This window comes from Mobula hypostoma, chromosome 7 (genome assembly GCF_963921235.1).
Source record: "Mobula hypostoma chromosome 7, sMobHyp1.1, whole genome shotgun sequence".
NCBI classification, from domain to species: domain Eukaryota; kingdom Metazoa; phylum Chordata; class Chondrichthyes; order Myliobatiformes; family Myliobatidae; genus Mobula; species Mobula hypostoma.
Window position 1 is genome coordinate 114,405,875 of NC_086103.1, and position 15,882 is coordinate 114,421,756.

The 15,882-nt window shown below is 43.2% G+C and overlaps 1 protein-coding gene across 2 annotated transcripts in view; it reads left to right on the forward strand.

Moving 5' to 3' along the window:
* The first annotated feature begins 1,050 nt into the window (after window positions 1-1,050).
* The window catches only part of ccdc82 (coiled-coil domain containing 82), a 117,651-nt gene continuing 102,819 nt past the window's right edge, over window positions 1,051-15,882 (forward strand). For both annotated transcript variants that reach the window (XM_063053816.1, XM_063053817.1), the window contains exons 1-2: window positions 1,051-1,187; window positions 12,823-13,484. In XM_063053816.1, the coding sequence (XP_062909886.1) occupies window positions 12,828-13,484 (657 nt within the window). In that variant the 5' untranslated portion in view covers window positions 1,051-1,187; window positions 12,823-12,827. The remainder of the gene's footprint in view (window positions 1,188-12,822; window positions 13,485-15,882) is intronic.

Below are 15,882 nucleotides of genomic sequence, written 5' to 3' on the forward strand. Positions count from 1 at the left end.
GATTCATTTTCTTTCGGGCATACTCAATAAATCTAAAGAATAATAACCATAACAGAACTAATGAAGGACTGCTCAACTTCAGTATTCAACCAGAGTGCAGAAGACAACAAACTCTGCAAATACAAAAAGAAAGAAATAATAAACAAGTTCTTTGTTTACATAATTCATTACGGGATATAGGTAAGAAGTATGTGAATGGCATATATCATTATGCCACTGTTGTAACTATATGTTATAATTATGTGGTTTTGTCAGTTTTTTCAGTATTGGTCTGTTCTGTGTTTTGTGATATCACACCGGAGGAAATAATGTATCATTTCTTAATGCATGCATTACTAAATGACAATAAATGAGGACTACGTATCTTCATAATCTAATATTATTCAAATATTGCTAAAATATTAAATACACTACCTGGAATGAGCTGCCAGAGAAAGTGGTTAATTCAGGTATAATTGCAACATGTTAGGGGCAGTTGGATAGGTAGATGTGGGCAGTGGGGGTTTATGGACTAAATGTGGGCAACTGGGACTAAAAGGGAAGATGATGTGATTGGCATGGACCTACTCCCCGCAAAGGGCCTGTTTGGGCACTGTCACACTATGAATGCACAAACCATTTTAAAATAATTTAAAATACATTCAATTTAGGAATTTTAGGATACATTGTGTATCAATATTTGGGTGCATATAAATGCTTTCAAAGTCACAAAGAGGAGAAAATCTGCAGATGCTGGAAATCCAAGCAACACACACAAAATGCTGGAGGAACTCAACAGGCCAGGCAGCATCTACGAAAAAGAGTACAGCCGACGTTCAGGGCGAACTTTTTAAAGTTTACTTCTCCCACATTTTCCAGACACATAAAATAAACAATTGCAAAGACGTAAGTGGAATTTACTGTCAAATAAATCTCTCACGTGTGCGCCTCCAACACTGACCCGCGGGTCTACGCAGTGCCCAGGGTCGGAGACCACTCCCCACTCGAGGAGATTGCATTTCCTTGCCCGCCGGCGCCCTCGAAGCGCCCGCCCTGGACTTCAAAAGCAAAGTGGGCGTGTTTGGGTTGTGACGGAAGGCCGCTGAATGGTGACAGAAACAAACATCACGCAGTTTGCAAGTGAAAGCAGGGGACTGCCATTTCGCGGAGGGAAAAGGCGACCACGGTGTGGAGAGACCAATAACCTGGTGAGTTTGGGCATCATAAACTGGCGAGGCATATTTAAAACAAAACCGCCCAGGCCTCCTCCAGTCTGCTTATTTAATTAACCGATTGATAAAGACATGAGTCCGGGTCCCGCTCCCGCTGCCCAGGCAGGCTTCCAACCCGGAGCTGCAGGGGGGACGTCTAGTTTATTCGAGCTTATTCTTAATTACTGTATAAACAGAAGTTTATTTTCAGACAGCGCTTATGTATGAAATAAAGCATTCAAGTCTAAAACATGTCAAGTACAGTAGTGACATACTTGCATAACGTAGGACTCTGCTTATCCCCTTCAAAAGAGGATTTTAATGACGAGCAAATTTAGCAGATTGGCTGTATTTATAATGTGGCGGTAGCTCTACCGGATGTTGTTGGTTCTAGTTGGAGATTCAGCGATGTAGTACCCATCTGTGGAAGCAATTACTTCCTGAGAGCCAAACAGCACGGCAAAGGCCCTTTTATCCCTGCTGGTCAAACGCCTATCGTAATCTCATTTGCTCCTGCCTTTCCCATATCCCTGCTGGTTCTCTCCACAAACCGCCCTTACCGTTCATGCACCTATCCTACTGTCCTTAAAAACTTGCTGTTGCTCAACCACTCCACATTCCCACCCGCCACACAGACACAATGTAGAGAAAAAACACTCAAGTTCCCATCAAATTTGTCTTCTCCAATCTTGTAAGAAAACAACATTTTTAAAGTTCATGTGGAATTTTGATTTCTGTCCTTTCATTCATTGCCAATCCTAGATCTTAACTGTCTTTTGTGTTGATAAAATAATCTGGATTTCTGACAGAATATTTTACATTTGATTAATTAACAGACAGGGTTGTGCCTGACAACTGTGGTCTTTGCTGGAGTTTACAAGTCCACAATCACAGCTTGATACAATATTTACAATCTTTGAGATCAAGAGCATTTGTCTCAGATCCCTCCAAACCACTCCACCTTCCCAGCCCCACCCCCCCCCCACACCCAATCTGTGTAGCTGTTCAAATGTCTTCTAAATTCTGCATTTGTACACAAATCCACCACCTCTGGTAGAGCATTCCACAAACCTACCACACTCTGTGCAAAAAAAGGCTGTCTCCAGTCCCAAACTCCTCCAAATGTTTCCCTTCCCATCATTAACCCAAGCAACAACACACACACAGTGCTGGAGGAACTCAGCAGGCCAGGCAACATTGCTCCAGTCTCAAACTTCCCAACCTCGGGAGATCTTCAAACGTGTTCTGAAACAACTCCTCAAAAAGTGTTAGGACTCCAGGCGCACCACATGCTGTGGAAATGAATCTGATTTCTTCAGTGGTCCCCATAGGCTTGCCTCAATCAGTCTGAATGGAAGCCCTCCTCCTGCACCTGGAAGTAATGCAGCTCATTCTCACAGTGATCCATGTGGCCACTAGATTGGCTTTTTGTGCCCTTCTCAGGTGGCTGAGATCTCTACCCAATCAGACTTCACAATTTCTGACTGGTTGTACAAATCCTTGTTCTATGCAGGCGCAATGGACAAATATACAAGTTGCAGCATTCATACTGAGAGTAACCATATGCTTAGAGTGAAGTTGTTCAATTATTCTACATCATACTTCTTTGGGTATAACTATTGTGTGAATTTTGTGTAATGCAGTGTTGATTTGTAATGTCAGTGATCAGCCACGAATGTGTCCGACCATGAATCCAGTGAGTCAAAAGCATACATAGTTGCTTTAATATTGGAAATAATAGATACTCTGCATCAGTTTCACTTGCTCGTTGCTTTAACTGATAAATCATCCTCTACCATCAATAAAATGAATTCTACATTCTCTGCATCTGCATTAGCACAGATGTATGGCAATGTTGATAAATTGTGTGTTGTGGCATTCCATCTGGCTGCACAATATTCAATATCATAACTACATCATCAAACCTATTAGACTCAGTCTATTAAGTTGAACTCTGTAGAACAAACTGTATTCTCATTGCCCTACAGTGCTGTTTCAATTTTTTATTGAAATCATTGATCACCACCACTTCTATCACTTCAAAGGCACTGAGTTCCAGGTCATTACCACTTGCTCCATATTCCTCATCAAGTTCTCTTACCAAAAACTTGACACTCTCCAAGTCCTTATAACATAGGTTCATGGGAACAGCTTTTATTTTGCCTACTCTATCAAAACATGCTACACTTCTGTTTAAAAAAAAAACGTAACAACAGGAATTCTGCAGATGCTGGAAATTCAAGCAACACACATCAAAGTTGCTGGTAAACGCAGCAGGCCAGGCAGCATCTCTAGGAAGAGTTTCAGTCGACATTTCAGGCCGAGACCCTTCGTCAGTTCTAACTGAAGGAAGAGTTAGTAAGAGATTTGAAAGTGAGAGGGGGAGGGGGAGATCCAAAATGATAGGAAAAGACAGGAGGGGGAGGGATGGAGCCAAGAGTTGGACAGGTGATTGGCAAAGGGGATATGAGAGGATCATGGGACAGGAGGTCCGGGGAGAAAGATGGGGGGGGTGGGAAAACAGAGGATGGGCAAGGGGTATAGTCAGAGGGACAGAGGGAGAAAAAGGAGAGTGAGAGAAAGAATATATGTATAAAAATAAATAACGGATGGGGTACGAGGGGGAGGTGGGGCATTAGCGGAAGTTTGAGAAGTCGATGTTCATGCCATCAGGTTGGAGGCTACCCAGACGGAATATAAGGTGTTGTTCCTCCAACCTGAGTGTGGCTTCCTCTTTACAGTAGAGGAGGCCATGGATGGACATGTCAGAATGAGAATGGGATGTGGAATTAAAATGTGTGGCCACTGGGAGATCCTGCTTTCTCTGGCGGACAGAGCGTAGGTGTTCAGCAAAGCGGTCTCCCAGTCTGCGTCAGGTCTCGCCAATATATAGAAGGCCACATCGGGAGCACCAGACGCAGTATATCACCCCAGTTGACTCACAGGTGAAGTGTCGCCTCACCTGGAAGGACTCCGGGTCCAACATATTATTCTCCGCAACTTCCGCCACCTCCAACGGGATCCCACTAAGCACATCTTTCCCTCCTCCCCCCCCTGCTTTCTGCAGGGATCGCTCCCTACGCGACTCCCTTGTCCATTCGTCCCCCCCATCCCTCCCCACTGATCTCCCTCCTGGCACTTATCCTTGTAAGTGGAACAAGTGCTACACATGCCCCTACACTTCCTCCTTCACCACCATTCAGGGCCCCAAACAGTCCTTCCAGGTGAGGCGACACTTCACCTGTGAGTTGGCTGGGGTGATATACTGCGTCCGGTGCTCCAGATGTGGCCTTTTATATATTGGCGAGACCTGACACAGACTGGGAGACCGCTTTGCTGAACACCTACGCTCTGTCCGCCAGAGAAAGCAGGATCTCCCAGTGGCCACACATTTTAATTCCACATCCCATTCCCATTCTGACATGTCCATCCATGGCCTCCTCTACTGTAAAGAGGAAGCCACACTCAGGTTGGAGGAACAACATCTTACATTCCGTCTGGGTAGCCTCCAACCTGATGGCATGAACATCGACTTCTCTAACTTCCGCTAGTGCCCTACCTCCCCCTAGTACCCCATCCGTTATTTATTTATATACACACATTCTTTCTGTCACTCTCCTTTTTCTCCCTCTGTCCCTCTGACTATACCCCTTGCCCATCCTCTGTTTCTCCCCCCCCCCGCCGTCTTTCTCCCCGGACCTCCTGTCCCATGATCCTCTCATATCCCCTTTGCCAATCACCTGTCCAACTCTTGGCTCCATCCCTCCCCCTCCTGTCTTCTCCTATCATTTTGGATCTCCCCCTCCCCCTCTCACTTTCAAATCTCTTACTAACTCTTCCTTCAGTTAGTCCTGACGAAGGGTCTCGGGCTGAAACGTCGACTGAAACTCTTCCAATAGATGCTGCCTGGTCTGCTGCGTTTACCAGCAACTTTGATGTGTGTTGCGTACACTTCTGTTATTCTGAATTATAATGTTGGAAAATGTGAAATTGTCCATCTTGGCAAGCAAAATTAAAGAAAACATTTTAACTGTATAGTGAGAGCTTGCAAATTTCTGACATAGATTGTAATCCTGGCATACAGTTTATCAAAGGCACTAAGCACACACTGCAATCATTTAGAAAAGTTAACAGATTGTTATTATTTATCACTAGGGGAATTGAATACAAAAGTAGAAAGGATACAACAAACTGCATTTGCCTCTACTTACACCACCTGCCCCACTGAGTTCTTCCAGCTGTTTGTGATTTTGTTCCGGAATGGTTGGGTTGTCTTATGAAGAAAGTGTGGACTGGTGAGACTTGGAAACTGGAGTTTAGGAGTGTGAGAATGGACTTAGGAGAAACGTAAAATTCTGAGGGGTCGTAACAAAATGAATTTGAGGAGCATGTTTCCTTGTGTTGAAGAACCTAGGGGTTGTGATTTGAAAATTACAGATTACCCACTCTCATACCACTAACTATTCAGTATCTAGTCTGTGATCTCCTGTGATCTGGCACCTACAAAAATGGCCCCTAACCACGTCATCACTTACAATAACTGCATTTCAGTGCTTTGCTGTTCTCCCCATGCAGTCTCTCTCCAACTGTCACCAGCTCCAGGAGTCTCATGCTGACCATGAGTTTGGGAACAGCAGTATTCTGAACACTCCTGCACTTTCTGCCTCTTCTCATCCAGGTGGTTGCACATTTAGTCTCTTGAGGTCCATGCCAATTGAGTTGCCATTTACAAGAACATACACTGCAAGCCTCCCTGATACCTTGCATTGACTCCTCTTCAAAATGTTTCTTGAGCTGAAGCAGCTGGAATTATTTCCTCCACCCATTTTCCCTGGACACATGAAATTGTCTATTACGCTTCGAAAGAATTTCCAGGAGGGTTGAGCATATGCAGTTACTTATAGCACCAGCAGACGGAACTGAGGATGGTCTGTTCCTAGCCTTCAGATACACGCTTGGATGAATAATAGCATTTTTGCCTCTGAGATGCGAATCTGCATCAAACTTTTAATACAAAATCCAGGTCGACTGTACAATGCAGCCCTGATGGAATGCTGTGTTATGGGTGGTCGTATCCTCCAGATAAGGATTCATTCAAGTGTACGTGCTGGCAGTATTTCTGGAAGACCAGTGGTATTCTAGCAGTGAACTCGTCCTCATTTATTCCCCAACCAACATCGCCAGAACAACCAAACTGATTATTTATCTTAATGGTATTTGGTGCTGTGTGCAGCAGGCTGCCACATTATCGTCATTGTGATAGTAACTTCCATTTCAAAGATTTTCACTTTTTGAGCACGCTGGACAACCCAAGGGAGCTGTATCATATAAATGCAAATAATTTCCCCTCCTAACCTTCTGAAAGTCCAATTGTACAAAGAAAATCTTGTATAATTGAACTCAACTAAACGCCGGTTATCTTCGTCTCAAACAACTCTGTCACTTTCAACTCTTGATATTTTATTTCAATATCTTATACTCCATGGTCTTGTCCCTCTCATATTTTGTATCTTACTTCCAAACTGCAACTGCCAAACATTGTGCCTTGGCACCTCTCTATCTTTGATCCTCCCTCACACCCAAGCCAAACTATTTTAAAAAGCCCTTAATTTCCCTTCTTAGCTAAGTGTCTACTTTTGGTTGGTTAAGATGTTGTGAAGTACACTGGGATTTTTGCATGTATGAAAAACCAGAGGGTAGCTTACTGTTAGAATGTGACTTCTTTTATGCATTGTGTTCTAGAGTTTTTTTGAGGCAATTGGGATTTTCTGATTTTAACGGAAGGCATGTCATTGCTGCTGTAAACCTTGACAGGGTAGCTCTGTATCTGGTTTCTCCATAGGTTATGTGATTGGGCCAATACAGAAGATTTGGGTGTCTGTGTTCCTGGATTAGAGAAACTCTATAGATGCCTTCTTCCCATCTAATTCCTGAGTGAGAAAGAGCAGGAAAATCAGCTTAGTAAGGTCAACTCTGTCCTTTTGTATGAAGGAAGCATATAAAATGTTTAAAGGAGGTAACTACAGAAGTAAAATAAAAGGAAATGGTGTAGATTATGATCATAAGACATAGGAGCAGAATTAGGCCATTTGGCCTATCTTCTCTGCTCCACAATTCATTCCATCATGGCTGACTTATCCCTCACAATCCCATTCTCCTGCCTTCTCCCCGTAACCTTTGACTCCCCAGCTAATCAAAAATTTATCATCCTCCGTTGCAAATATACCTAATGACTTGGCCTCCACAGCCACCTGTGACAATGAATTCCGCAAATTCACCATCCTCTCGTTAAAGAACTTCCTCCTCATCTTTTTTCTTTAAAGGGAATTACTCTATACTGAGGCTGTGCCCTCTGGTTTTAGAATCACCCTCTATAGGAAACATCCTTTCATATCCACTCTGTCTAGGATTTTCAATATTCCGGAGCTTTCAATGAAATCCCCCTTCATTTTTCTAAACTCTCGCGAGTACAAGCCCAGAATCATATCAACCGCACCTTATACATCAACCCTTTCATTGCTGGGATCATTCTTGTGCGTCTCCTCTGGACCTTCTCCAGTGCCAGCACATCTTTTTCTAGATTAGGGGACCAGAATTGCTCACAGTACTCCCGCAGTGTGACCAGTGCCTCATAAAGCCTCAGTATTACATCCTTGCTTTTATAATATATAAGAAGGCTTATGGATTGCAATGTCATGTTTTTTACGGAGACGTGGCGAAACAGTGATGTCCCAAACAACGTAATGGAACTGGAAGGGCGCGCAGTCTTCAGGGCTAACAGAGCTGCAACAGCAACAGGTAAAAGTAGTGCATCTACGTGAATTGATCATGACGCCCTAACTCTACCGTTGCTAACACTTATTGCTCTGCTGATCTGGAATACCTGATTATTAAGAGCAGACCTTTTTATCAGCCACAGAGAGTTTACCTGTATCATTGCTGTCACAGTTTATGTACCACCGGATGCTGATGCTAAAGTAGCCATGAAAGGCCTCAGTGCCGCTATTAGCAAGCTGCAGACATTGCATCCAGACGGAGCCTTTATTGTCACTTGGGACTTTAATCATTGTAACCTATGTACCATGCCTCCAAGATTTTACCAAAATGTATCATGCACCACAAGGGGAAATAAAACCTTAGATCATGTCTACACAAATGTGGCTGATGCTTACAAAGCCACTACCCTTCCCCACCTGGGACAGTCCGACCATCTTGCATTGTTTCTGCTTCCCAAATATCGCCCGGTTATTAAACGTGTGAAACCCACAATGAAGACTACTAAGGTCTGGCTGGAGGGGGCTGACCCTGCTCTTCAGCATCAATTCCAGCACACAGACTGGAGTGCGTTTCCTGCCCATGCCACCACAGACTCTCAGATTAACATTCATTTATATACCAGCTCTGTCCTTGAACACATCAGCAAGTGTATAGATAGAGTGACATCACAAAAACAAGTAGAAGTTTTCCCCAGTCAGAAACCATGGATGAACAGAGAGGTTCTCCTCCTGCTCAAAGCCTTCAGCCTTCAGATCTGGAGACCGGAAAGCTTACAGCTCACCCAGGGCCAACCTGAGGAGGGGAATCTCTCAAGCTAGACACATATACAAACGGAGAATCGAGGAGTATTTCAACTCCTCGGACCCCTGGTGCATGTGGCATGACACACAGGTCATTACAGACTTCAAACCACCTAGTACTGTGCCCCCTTCCAGTTCTGCTTCCCTCCCTGATAAACTCAATTACTTCTATGCTCGCTTTGACCGAGAGAACAAGGAGGTCACCCTCAAAGCGGATCTCCCACCTGGTGAACCGCCTCTCTCACTTTCCACCTCCGATGTTTGTGCCACCCTGAGCAGGGTGAATGTACGGAAGGCAGCTGGTCCGGATGGAATACCTGGCCAAGTGCTCAGAGTCTGTGCAAGGCAGTTGGCTGGGGTCTTCACAGACATTTTTAATCTGTCCCTGGCCCAGGCAGTTGTCCCCACAAGCTTCAAGATCGCCACCATCATGCCAGTGCCAAAGCATTCCAGTGCCACAGGCCTGAATGACTTCCGTCCAGTTGCACTCACCTCCATCATTGCAAAGTGCTTTGAAAGACTGGTTCTATCACATCTGAAGTCCTGTCTGCCCACTACCCTGGACCAATGTTCCCTCTAATTTTTAGTAGTCAGTGTGTGCAAAAATCTTAGGTTGTGCAAATTATTTTCCTGTGACAGAAGTATCTGCGCACTGAATGCACACATGGGACAGTTTATGTAGGTTTACAAAATATTTGACATAAATCTGCACAGAATAGCAACAAAATAACATACATATTTAAATCACACACACAAAAAAATGCTGGTGAACACAGCAGGCCAGACAGCATCAATAGGAAGAGGTACAGTCGATGTTTTGGGCCAAGACTCTTCGTCAGGACTAACTGAAAGAAGAGCTAGTAAGAGAGTTGAAAGTGAGAGGGGGAAGGGGAGGGGGAGATCCAAAATGATAGGAGAAGACTGGAGGGGGAGGGATGGAGCCAAGAGCTGGAAAGTTGATTGGCAAAAGGGATATGAGGCTGGAGAAGGGAGAGAATCATGGGACGGAAGGCCTAGGGAGAAAGAAAGGGGGAGGGGGAAAGCCCAGAGGATGGGCATGGAGTTATATTGAGAGGGACAGAGGGAGGAAAAAAGGGGAAAGAAAAAAAAATCATAATAATAAATAAATAAAGGATGGGGTACAAAGGGGAGGAGGGGCATTAACAGAAGTTAGAGAAATCAATGTTCATGCCATCAGGTTGGAGATAGTTAATTTTTATCATATTTAAGTCACTCGGTTATTTTTTCTCTCTCCTGTCTTTGGCATTTACCCATTCTTTGTAAACTCTATCTCGACTAATAGAACTTCTATCCCATTGATAGTTTTTGATTCTCATTAACATATCCAAATGACATTCACCTAAATGGTTTCTCAGCTTGTTTTTGAGTTGATTCATTAGGCTAAAACATCGCTCACAGTCCGCACTGGACGGAAGAAAGGTTCCCCCAATGTCCATCAACTGTGCAAGGTCGCAAAACTGTTCATTTTGAAGTACAAATGCCACCATTTGAGCACAGTTTGAAATCAGTTTGGATTTAATTTTTTCTTGCACAGAAAATTTGAAATCATTAAACTGTCTATTACAATATTTTCAGCTAGAATATCATGATATTTTAGACATAAGGCATTAACTTGTTCATTGCCAAATGTGAAGTCACAATCTGCAATTATGGAGAAATCAAAAGTTGACCATTCTTGTACCTCAACTTTGATCTCCTCTGGGTTTGATCATTTTTGCTGTTGCTCATCTGCACTGAACCGTAACATGCGTAGCAATCCTGTAACAGGTAATGGCGGGTTCTGTTGCCTGAGCTTTTGTACACCGTCCAACTGCGATTTACTTGCCAAACGATGCTTCAAAAAGTCAAGTTTCCAAATATCATCCCACTTCTTTCCACTAGCAAATTCTCCAGCAACTTTCACATCACGACAATACAGATAACTCCAGCTTCCAAATCATACATAAATATTTCTGGTAGCTGAACGTTCATGATCTCATGAGCTCTCGGTGTAACAGTTTCTACTATTTTGTTAAGCCATTCAACTTTAAACAAATTTGCAGTTCTTTTGCGCTTCACGCCCTTCGCTTCTTTTGAATTCGACATAGTGAATCAATATTTTTCCAATAAACACTTAGTAAGAGATCTACAGGATTTGAAACAGATCTTTGTAAACTTTACGATATGAACACTGTCTGCCACAGATGGCTGCCACCATGATGCAGCTGTACAAACTGGAACATGATAGGTGAGGTGATGTAAATTAGTAACATGCATTGTGGTATTTGAAAGATCGACTAACTAGTTAACAGAAACAGTTAGCTAAAAGATTATTTTCAATAAGTATAATTATTAACTACTACATTATTTTAGGTAATTGACCTTTTGTGCATACATTAATTTCTTTTCTGCGCTGGTTGAAAAATGTGTGTGCGCGCGCACATGCGCACAGCTTAGAGGGAACTATATGCCCTGGACCCCCATCAATTCTCACCAACAGGTCTACAGAGGATGCCATCTCCACGGTGCTTCATTCTGCCCTGTCCCACCTGGACAGCCCCAACTCTCACGTCAGTATGCTGTTCATTGACTTTAGTTCGGCATTCAATACTGTGATTGAATACTTAAACAATTTCCTCCGGGATCAATAAAGTATGACTATGACTATGATCCTCTCCAAGCTGATCGCCAAACTTCGCCAGCTTGGTATCAGCTCATCCCTCTGCAGTTGGACCTTGGACTTTCTGATTAACAGACCCTAGTCTGTTAAATTAGACAACCTCTCCTCCTCCACTCTCACCCTGAACACCGGCATGCTTCATGGCTGTGTGCTGAGCCCTCTTCTGTACTCCCTTTTCACCTATGACTGCATTCCTGTACACGATTCTAACTCCATAATCAAGTTCGCAGACGACACCACGGTGGTTGGCCAGATCAGAGGGGATGATGCGACGGCTTACAGGAATGAGGTCCAGCACCTGGCCGCGTGGTGTGCCGACAACGACCTGGCCCTTAACATTCAGAAGAAGATTATTGTGGACTTCAGGCATGCTAGGACCTATACTCATGTCCCCATCTATGTCAACGGAGCTGTAGTGGAGCGTGTATCAAGCTTCAAATTCCTCAGTGTCCACATTTCCGAGGATCTCGCCTGGTCCCTGAACTCCTCCATCCTGGTCAAAAAGGTGCAACAGCGCCTTTATTTCCTGCGGAGCATGAAGAAAGCTCACCTCTGTCCCAGGATACTGACGAACATTTACCACAGTACCATTGAGAGCATACTCACTAACTGCATCTCAGTGTGGTATGACAATTGTCCCATATTAGACCGCAAAGCACTCCAGTGCGTGGTAAAAACTGCCCAGCGAATTATCGGCACCCAATTGCCCACCGTTGAGAACATCTACCATACACACTGCCTGGGCAGGGCCAAAAGCATTATCAAGGATGCATCTCACCCTAACCATGGACTTTTTACTCTCCTCCCATCTGGTAGGCACTACAGGAGCCTCCGCTCCCGCACCAGCTGGCACAGGAAGAACTTCTTCCCTAAGGCTGTGACCCTGCTGAACCTCACATCACAGCGCGAAGCAGTATTGCATCCGTATTGTACTGTCTCAGTACTTTTATATTTGTATGCTGTAGTGCTTACTTTTTATTTGCAGTCTTCTGGTCAGATGCTAATTGCATTTCATTGGCTTTATATCTGTACTGGGCACAATGACAATAAAGTTGAATCTAAACTAATCTAATATAATCTAATATTCTAGCCCTGTCAAAGCGAATGCTAATATTTGCATATTTCTGTTTGTGGAAATCTTCACGATTTTCTCATTGGCTATCTTCTGATGAATTTCCCCATCCTTGTTTCATCCATACAACATACAATTCTGATTTGGAAGCTTTTTGTTTGAGTAAATGTATAACATAAATGCAGTGTGCTTTCTTTTATTTCCCCCAGAACCAAAAGCCAAATTCATAATAGTAAGTAAAAAGATTATAGTATTGCTGCTAATTGATTTATTATTTCATGCTATCTCATTATGTTTAATCAGATGCAATGGCCTCTGCAATCAGTAAATACAGAACAAGAAAAAGCACACGTCAATGTTTGCCTGAATCACGTATTGATCGAAGGCGCACAAGGATGGCTTCACTTTCTCAAATGTGTGACACAGATGAGGAAAGCGAGTCTTCCTATGAAGAGAGTGAGGATGAAGAATCATGGACTAGTGCCTCAGAAGATGAGCAGAACCCAGCAAACAATACAATAGATAGTTCAGATGAAGAAAAGGAGTCTTCATGTGAAAAAAGTAAAGATAAAGAATTAAAGAATGGCACCACAGAAGATTATAATGATCAAAACCCAGCCAATAAAACAACAGAAAGCTCAGATGACGAATGTGTTATTCGGAAGAAGCGTTTATGTTTAAGTAATCCATTAATGGAGAGTGAGAGCAGTTCAGATAGTGAGATTTATAGCAAGCCAGTGAGGAAGGTAAAAGCCAAGTCACGCTGTATTTTTGTACAAGATGAAGAAAGCAATAGTGAGGAACAGCCATTGGATGCTAGTTTCAGTGTAAAGATTGATGAAGATACTCAGTTAGAGAAAGAACTTGCAATTTCTCGAAAAAGGAAACGGCAGTTGGAGCTGACACGTTTATCACAGAAGAAAAGGTCTCAAAGCACAACTAGTAGTACGTTAGAGTTAACTGAGGTTAGTTTCATTCAAAGAATTGGTTAATTAATCACTAACAATTTTTTACTCTTGCTCATTGTCAAATATTTCATTCTTCCACCAATTTTAGGACAAGCCAGATTGTCCACGTCACTGAATTTCTGTTCAGTCTCAGGCTTTCTTCAGACATAAAACCTTCTTTAAATAAAACCAAATACTTTCATCTCCATAATTTATCATCTCAGCCATTCCTCATTCCTCTCACCTTTAGGTATAACTACTATAGACTATTTAGTGTTGCTCTCTATCACATTCTGCTGTACATATCTCATTATGAAGTATCTTGCACTCAAGTGTAAACTGCGGCTCTGTTGTGACTTCTTGTGCCCAAGTGTAAAGTACACTTTCTTATTGCTGATCCTTCCATTCCATCCTCTCCATTCTATCTATACAACCTAATGTAGCTTGATTTGGTTCTCTGGTCCATCTTCTTTTGGTCCGACCTTTCCTTCAACAGTAGGAATGAAACCTTCAACATTTTGATTTCTACTTTTTAGAATTCCCTTCTTTAATCTCTGTATGTTTTGTTTTCTAAAAACACATTTCTTCAGTAAAGTTCTTCATAATGTCTCCTCCTTTCGCTCAGTCTTGACTTGTCAAATTCAAATCCAGAGTGGGTCTCTGGAATGTGTATCATATTGAAGGTGTTGTGTAAAGTCTGTTGGGTGCTGTTAAAGCAGAAACAAGGTCATATAACTATAAGACCATAAGACATAGGAGCACGGTTAGGCTATTCAGCCCATCCAGCCTGCTCTACCATTCCACTGTGGCTCTTGTATTATATCTCTCAACCCCATTCTCCTGCCCTGCCTTCTCCCCAAAACTTTTGACATCCTGACTAATCAAGAATCTATCAACCTCTGCCTTATATATACTCAACGACTTGACCCCCACAGCATCTGTGGCAATGAATTCCATAGATTCACCATCCTCTGGCTAAAATTCTTCCTAATCTCTGTTCTAAATGGACGTCCCTCTATACTGAGGTTGTGCCCTCTGGTCCTAGACTCACCTACTATAGAAAATATCTTCTCCACATCCAGTCTATCTAGGCCTTTCAATATTTGATAGGTTTCAGTGATATCCCCCCTCAGTCTTCTAAATGGCCCAGAGCTATCAGATGGTCCTCATAAGTTAATTCTTTCATTCTCGTAAGCCTCCTCTGGACTCAGTCCAATGCCAACACATCTTTTCTTAGATAAGGGGCCTAAAACTGCCAGTGGCCAATACCTTATAAACCCTCAGCATTACATCCTTGATCTTATGTACTAGCCCCCTTGAAATGATTACTAACATTGTATTTGCTTCCCTTACCACCAACTCAGCCTGGAAGTTGACGTTTAGGGAATCCTCCATGATGACTCCCAAGTCCCTTTGTACCTCTGATTTTTAAATTTTCTCCCTGCTTAGAAAATAGTCTTCTCCTTTATTCCTTCTGCCAAAGTGCATGACTATATACTTCCCTACACTATATTCCATTTGTCACTTCTTTGTCCTTTCTCCCTCTGCAGATTCTCTGTTTTCTGAACCCTACCTACCCCTCCGCCTACCTTTATAGTACGAGGGGGGATTGATAAGTTCATGGCCTAAGGTAGAAGGAGTCAATTTTAGAAAACCTAGCATATTTATTTTTCAACATAGTCCCCTCCTACATTTACATTTAGTCCAGCGGTTGTGGAGCATACGGATCTTGGACCTTCAGAAAGTGTTCACAGCAGGGGTGATTGATAAGTTTGTGGCCTACGGTAGAAGGAGATGAGTTATACAGCTCTCACTACATGTACATGCAGTTCAACTCTTTGAGTGATTATGCAGAAAGTTTGAAGTTAATAACTCATCTCCTTCTACCTTAGGCTATGAACTTATCAATCACCCCTGATGAGTTATTAATTTCAAACTTTTTGCATAATCACTCAGAGTTGAACTGCATATGCATGTAACGAGAGCTGTATAACTCATCTCCTTCTACCTTAGGCCACAAACTTTCTATCACCCATGCTGTGGACACTTTCTGGAGGTCCAAGATCCGTATGCTCCACGACCGCTGGACTAAGTGTGCAAATGTAGGAGGGGACTTATAGGCATCCATTAGTCTCGTGAGGCCATGGACTTGCGCCTTGGAAGATTTCCAGGGCGCAGCCCTAGGCAAGGTTGTATGGAAAACCGGCAGTTGCCCATGCTGCAAGTCTCCCCTCTCCACGCCACCGATGTTATCCAAGGGAAGGGCACTAGGGCCGATACAGCTTGGCAGCAGTGTCGTCGCAGAGTAGTGTGTGGTTAAGTGCCTTGCTCAAGGACACAACACGCTGCCTCAGCTCAGACTCGAACTAGCAACCTTCAGATCACTAGACCACCTGGCCACATGCAAACAGCAGGA